Here is a 7,142-nt window from a genome sequence, read left to right on the forward strand (position 1 = left end):
TGTTGTTGTTGTTGTTTGTTTTTGTTTTTCCTCATTTGAGTTTCATCTCAAATTCTTTTTTTAAAAAAGATGTATTTATTTATTTATTTATCTATTTATTTAATGTATGTGAGGTATACTGACACTCTCTTCAGATATTACAAATGTTTGGGAGCTACCATGTTGTCGCTGAGAATTGAAGCTTTGGAAGAATACTCACTGCTTTTAACTGCTGAGCCATCTCTACAGCCCCTCAAATTCTTAAAATATGGATAACATTAATATTTACCTCTCTGTGTTTTGTGACGATTGAATGAAGTTATATTAAATACCTTCCTGTATTGAAGAAAAGCCAAAATCAATATAACAATGAACAGTAGTTAATTTATGAGAAAACATAATTTCTTAAAATTTTCTTAAATTTTGGAGAGAACTATGTAAAAAATAAATAAAAAAAACACATCAAGATAGGCTTAAAATATTAGAACTATGGTGGTGGGGAGAGAGTGATTAAATGTAAAAAGGAGAGGTAAGAGTGAGGGGGAGGGGGAGGAGCACAGGAGGGAAGAAGGAACAGGGAAGGGGATTAGAAAGGCAAAGACAGAGAGAGATGATGGGGTAGAAAATGTTTTAGAGAGTGGCCAAAACTAGATATTCAGAATTCATTACGTGGAATTCCTTTAAACCTTATTAATACATACTTGATTTTTTTTTTGCCATTTTTGTTAGTAAGCTTTGCAATGGTATTATGTCCACTAAGTTCACTGCTTAGCAGCTAGAGCTTTGCGCAATGCCTGGATCACAGTAAATGATTATAAATACTTGTGGATAGAATAAAGAATAAGAGGAGAACCAAACGTTAATAAAAAATCCAAAGATCCACGCATAACTGACTGAGAAAATTATAGAATTGAAATAAACTGGAATAAAATTAGTTTAAATTTTGGACTTGAGTTTCTGAGAAATCTGAGAAACATGCAGACCATTCTCATTTTCACTATTAATCAAATTCAGTATGTATAATTCATCTCCATAAAAAAGCTAGAAATGAAGATACGGACCTGTGATTCATTAGCATATAAAGAACAGTGGGGCATCATGTGGGAGCAGCCGCGCCCTAAATTATAAGAATTATAAGAATACAGGAAGTAAGCCCGGTGTGGTGGCGCACGCCTTTAATCCCAGCACTCGGAAGGCAGAGGCAGGCGGATTTCTGACTTCGAGGCCAGCCTGGTCTACAGTGTGGGTTCCAGGACAGCCAGGGCTATAGAGAGAAACCCTGTCTCGAAGAAAAAAAAAAAAAAAAGAATACAGGAAGTGAGCATCATCACCGGGAAAAAAAAAAAAAAAGTGAAGTAACTAAAGCTGAGGCGCATGCGCAGTGACGTTCAGTTGCTCCGCTTCGGAGAAGTGAGCGGTAACCCTCGTCGGATAGTGAGAGCTGACGGAGGATAAAGATATGAAAAAATTTGGAAGTAACTGGTCCAATGGGGACAAACATTTTGGAAACTCGGGCAGTTCCTGGGTGGAGCCACAAATCAACTACAAATAGTAAGTTTATAGAAATATTTTGATTCAAAATTTAGAAATCCGGCGGTATCCACTTTGAAATCATCGGTTTTAAAAAATGGCAGTGGGGGCCGGGCGTGGTGGCGCACGCCTTTAATCCCAGCGCTCAGGAGGCAGAAGCAGGCGGATTTCTGAGTTCGAGGCCAGCCTGGTCTACAAAGTGAGTGTCAGGACAGCCGGGGCTACACAGAGAAACCCTGTCTTGAAAAACCAAAAAAAAAAAAAAAAAAAATGGCAGTGGAGTAGTGAAACCAGTTACATTACTTGAACTTAAATCCTAGGTAGTCGCTGGTTAATCACTTTTTTTTAATAGACTGATGAGAAAATAACATTTAACTTATAGTTGTCATAAATAATTGAGTATGAGTAAAAATGTTTAGAAACGTGCTTGTGATCACTACTAAACTGTTGTCCTGCTGTTCTTGAATAAGCTGTGGAAACACCATAGGGTTTAGGGGGGTGGTCCTTGTTATATAATCCCCCCAGAGTGGCGAGAATCCGTGAAATGCTTGTGTTTTAAACCGTGAGAAATTGTAGGCAGCCCAGCGAAGTTTAGTGGACGAGGCTCAAAATGGAGAACATTTTAGAACATTAAACAGTTTTTAAAACCCACTCCCCATACTTTGAACAGTTTTCAGCACCCCCTGTACTTTAAATTTTTTCAGCCCTCGTGCAGTAGGCGGTTGGTGTGACTTTCCATAAGTTCTGCCCCCTTTTCCTATTGGCTATGGACGTAGTCTTTTTTTTCCCGTTTCTCATTGGCCTTCAAATTTTGGCCCCGCCTCCCCGTGTAAAGAGGTTCCCACCCAAAATTGAACATTTAATATTAACTTGTGCCAGGACAGGTAGCTGGGATCTTGAGATGTATTTGTTTTCCATATTAAGTTTACAAAAGCAAGGTCCTCCCCTTCTGTTTTGTTGGGGTTTTGGGGGGATGGTGTAGGTTGGTTAGTTTTTTTCGTTTATCTGTTTCTCTTATGGTAAATAAACAGTTTGCAAGTAATTTAAAACGGATAGGCGGGATCACTCGGAACTGAAGGGAAACGCTGCTTAAAGTTGGAACGTCGGGGTGATTTTAATACCGGACTGAGCTACTTCCGGGGGACAATGGGCGGGTTGAGAAATCTTTGCCGTTGGCGCGGTTCGTTTTGTTGCTAAACATCTCATCCTTCCGCAGCCAAAGGACCGAGACGAGCGCAGAAGTGCCAACAACTCCCGGTCCGGCTCTGGAGCAGACCATTTCCAGCTCCCTGATGGCCTTGGCAGTGGTGAGTGCGTAAACACCTCCTGGCGCCCGCGGCCAAGCCGAGGAGCAAGCAAGCGAGGGTTCGGGCAGCCGACAAGAGGGGATGGCAGCCGAGGGGAGAGGAGGGGAGGGGAAGGGAGGTGAGGAGAGGAGAGGAGAGGAGAGGAGAGGAGAGGAGGGGAAGGGAGGGGAGGGGAGGCGAGAGCGTGAGCAAGTGGCGAATCAGGCTCCGGCCCGCCAGCCCCTGGGGCGGGGCTCGCGCCCTCAGTCTGCCCCCTGCTCCCGGAGATGGAGTGGCTGATGGGAGGCCAGCAGCCTGTTCCAGGCTGTGGCTCATTGCCCGTTGTTTTTTGGTGGCCCTCTTTCTGTTGGCGCTTAAAAATAAAAAAGATAGATAGATAGATAGATAGATAGATAGATAGATAGATAGATAGATAAGCAAGCAAAAGCTCCCGGTCCCTGAAAAAGGGTGGCGATTGTTTTTATTTATTTCAAAGAGTAGAACTGCCTCCGCAAAAGGGTTACTTCATCAGGGATACCCTGGTGAGAATGGATCTGAGGGGTTTTCTTAGCTTCTGCAATTCACTTCCAGACACCAGTGAGTGGTTATATAACATAAGAAAAATGTCTCCGTGAGGCTGCCGAGACTTTCACTTCTATTTTGACAGGTTTTTTGTTTTGTTTTGTTTTTGTTTTTGTTTTAACAGCAGTAGCTTTTGAGCTTGGTCCTAAGCACTTGAAATGAAGCGCTTTGCTAGCCTACTCAATGATTGCCCACACTTCACACCTAGGGTCCCTGCCTCTACACATCTCTGAGTTACAGATACATGCCAAGCAAAAAACCAAGATTCATATGTGACGAATGAAAAGATGGGAGATGAATGTGTTTTAAAGACATACACCTAAAACTAGCAGCAGATTTTTAAGCAGAAATTTGTGCCTTAATCTTTAAAATACTCAAATTTATGTCCTAGGAGTGGAATTCAAATGCAGCTTTAGTGATGAGCATAAATTGACAACTTCTTTTGTGTATTTTGTGCTTGAGGGGGGATTGGTGGAATTATAATCTACCTTTGTGAAAATTTTCTCGTAGGATTTTAAAATTTATGTGGATCAGGCATGTAGAGCTGCCGAGGAATTTGTCAATATTTACTATGAGACAATGGATAAAAGACGACATGTGAGTTTTATAGTCTCTATTGTTCTTTGTTTAAATTTTATTTTTAAAATACCATTTATCTGACCTGCATATGTAATTATGGTGCACAAGTTCTTGAAGAGTTGCTTTCATTTGAGTACAGTTTGGTGGATTGTTTTTGTGTTGTTGTTCTTTTTTCAGTTTTAGTGATGTTTATTTTGTTTTATTGGTTTGGTTTGGGAAGTGTTTTGTTGTATTAAGTTTTTGTTTGGGTTTTTTGAAACCCAAACATGTTGGAAGGCTGGGGAAAAGATCTGGTGGGACTTGGGGGAGAGAAAGAATATGATCAAAATATGTTTAAATTTAAAAACTTTTAAATAAAAATATAAAAAGAAAATGAGTTGCTTATAGAGGGCATGGTAAGGTATTGGTGGGGATATCAGCTCTGGAATCATTACTTTGACTTTACCTAGTTCCATTTCATAGGCAAAGTCCCAACTTTTCTTTACCTCGTTTTATTTTTAAATAGGAAAATAAATTGCTGTGCTGAAAATTGAACTCGGGGCCTTAACATATTATGCAAGTACTTTACCACTGTCCTATATCCCCTTTTCAGAAATTAATTTAAACACTTCATATAACTGGGTCCAGCACACCTGTATATAGTTGATCTTTTCTTAGTCTCTCGAATTAACATAGTTAAAGAAATTATGGTGGTGTGGAATAGTGTGCCATTGCAGGGACGTCTCTTGGTCTGCTTAAAATTCACAGTTGTAGCTGGTGCTCACAATAAGAATCCCAGGAATAGACATGCTTTTAGTTTTCAATAGATCAAGGTCTCACATGGTTTTTTTTAAAAATCTTCATTATAATTTATTCCTCAACTCTATTTTTGTAGAATTTTATGTGCATTTGTGTTTTGCCTGCATAAACTGCATGAACTGGAGTTAGATAGTTGTGAACTGACATATAAGTGCTGGGAGTTGAACTCAGGTCCACTGGTAGAACAGTCAGTGCTCTTAACCACTGAGTCATCTTGCAACCCCACCTCAACTCTATTTTAAAGGAATTCATTATCCCAGTATGTGATGAAATGAGCCTTGCCTTGTTCTCCCACCAGTGCAGGACAGTTTTGTTATTTTTAAAACTTTTAAAGTAAGATAAAACATGTTATTATTGCTGACTTGAAACTGGAGGTGGCAAAAGCTATGACAATGGATGTTTATTGTCCTTTGTCATGAATATCTGTCATTTGTCCTGTCTTGGTGCTTTCAGAACTAATATATGCTGTTGAATTTAATGACACATGCCTTTAATCTAAGCACTTGGGAGGAACAAGTAGGTGCTTCTCTGAATTGAAGGCCAGCCCGGTATACATAGTGAGCTTCAGTACAGCCAGAGCTAAGATCTGCTTTCAGAAAAATACTAGATAGATAGATAGATAGATAGATAGATAGATAGATAGATAGATAGAGTAAAGGGGTAGGGGAAAGCATAGCCCAGCCTTCTTGGTACATACCTGGAATTGTAGAATCCTAGAGGCTGAGACAAGATCCTGGCTTTGAGACCAGCTTGGGACACATGACAAAGGGTTTTTGTTTTTTAAAAAAGGTCACATAGTTAAATAAGTGCAAGGGCTTGTGTGATCCTTTTAATCCGGCTTACCTTTGAGAATAAAACAAATAATGTGTCACTTGACCCAATAGAGTTAATGCTGCTGGATTTTTGTCTCATTTGGACCTTATCACACTCACTGTCAAAAGCACTACTTTAGGTGATTCTGACTCTTTTGAACTTACTATGCCAATACTAAAAAAATGAATTCTTCCTAACCTAAAAGCATCAAATTATTCACATATATTTAGTCATTATAATCAAAGTGTATTAGGGCTTATTAGGTAACCTAACTCTCAGGATTGGAGAAAAGAAAGCAAAACTGGATTGAAATTGCATGTGCTTGGGGGTTTGTGATCACTTTATTCATTTTTAAATAGCAAAACTTTAAAACCCTTACTATTTGAGGGATGCAAGATTTTCTCATCAAAATTAAAATGGAAATATTAAAATACAAATTTCCAGGTTTACAGAGTTGGATAATATGTATTCAAGGCAAGGTAGACATCATGGCCACATTATTTTCCAAAAGTAATGAGTCAGAAGTGAGAGTAGATATAGCAGAGGCAGAGACTCTGCCATGAAAATGTTTACATACCATCTAATCTTTTTTTTTTCCATTGAACTTTTTCTGATTAAATTTTTTATTGGATACTTTCATCATTTACATTTCAAATGCTATCCCCAAAGCCCCCTATACTTTCCCCTCGCCCTGCTCCCCAACCCACCCATTCCCGCTTCCTGGCCCTGGCATTCCCCTGTACTGGGGCATATGATCTTCACAACACCAAGGGCCTCTCCTCCCATTGATGGCTGACTAGGCCATCCTCTGCTACATATGCAACTAGACACACAGCTCTAGGAGGTACTGGTTAGTTCATATTGTTGTTCCACCTATAGGGTTGCAGACTCCTTTAGCTCCTTGGGTACTTTCTCTAGCTCCTCCATTGGGGACCCTGTGTTCCATTCAATAGATGACTGTGAGCATCCACTTCTGTATTTGCCAGGCATTGGCATAGCCTCACAAGAGACAGCTATATCAGGTCATGTAAGCAAAAGCTTGCTGGCATGTGCAATAGTGTCTGGGTTTGGTGGTTGTTTATGGGATGGATCCCCAGGTGGGGCAGTCTCTGGATGGTCTTTCCTTCCATCTCAGCTCCAAACTTTGTCTCTGTAACTCCTTCCATGGATATTTTGTTCCCCCTTCTTGGAAGGAATGAAGTATCCAGACTTTGGTCTTCCTTCTTCTTGAGTTTCATGTATTTTGCAAATTGTATCTTGGATACTCTAAGTTTCTGAGCTAATATCTGCTTATCAGTGAGTGTATATCATGTGTGTTCTTTTGTGATTGGGCTACCACATTCAGAATGATATCCTCCAGATCCATCCATTTGCCTAAGAATTTCATGAATTCATTGTTTTTAATAGCTGAGTGGTATTGCATTATGTCTATGTACCACGTTTTCTGTATCCATTCCTCTGTTGAGGGACATCTGGGTTCGTTCCAGCTTCTGGCTATTATAAATAAGGCTGCTATGAACATAGTGGAGCATGTGTCCTTATTACCAGTTGGAACATCTTCTGGGTTTATGGCCA

General features: G+C 40.0%; 1 protein-coding gene across 2 annotated transcripts in view; it reads left to right on the forward strand.

The window, feature by feature from the left end:
• The first annotated feature begins 1,369 nt into the window (after positions 1-1,369).
• The window catches only part of Nxt2 (nuclear transport factor 2 like export factor 2), a 10,043-nt gene continuing 4,270 nt past the window's right edge, over positions 1,370-7,142 (forward strand). Inside the window, exons 1-3 of one of the 2 annotated variants that reach the window (XM_021153102.1) lie at positions 1,370-1,530; positions 2,726-2,816; positions 3,888-3,974. In XM_021153102.1, the coding sequence (XP_021008761.1) occupies positions 1,439-1,530; positions 2,726-2,816; positions 3,888-3,974 (270 nt within the window). In that variant the 5' untranslated portion in view covers positions 1,370-1,438. Of the gene's footprint in view, positions 1,531-2,370; positions 2,448-2,725; positions 2,817-3,887; positions 3,975-7,142 lie in introns of those variants that run through there. The other variant, XM_021153103.1, reaches the window with a different exon arrangement.

Source organism: Mus caroli, chromosome X, assembly GCF_900094665.2.
Source record: "Mus caroli chromosome X, CAROLI_EIJ_v1.1, whole genome shotgun sequence".
Taxonomy (NCBI): Eukaryota; Metazoa; Chordata; class Mammalia; order Rodentia; family Muridae; genus Mus; species Mus caroli.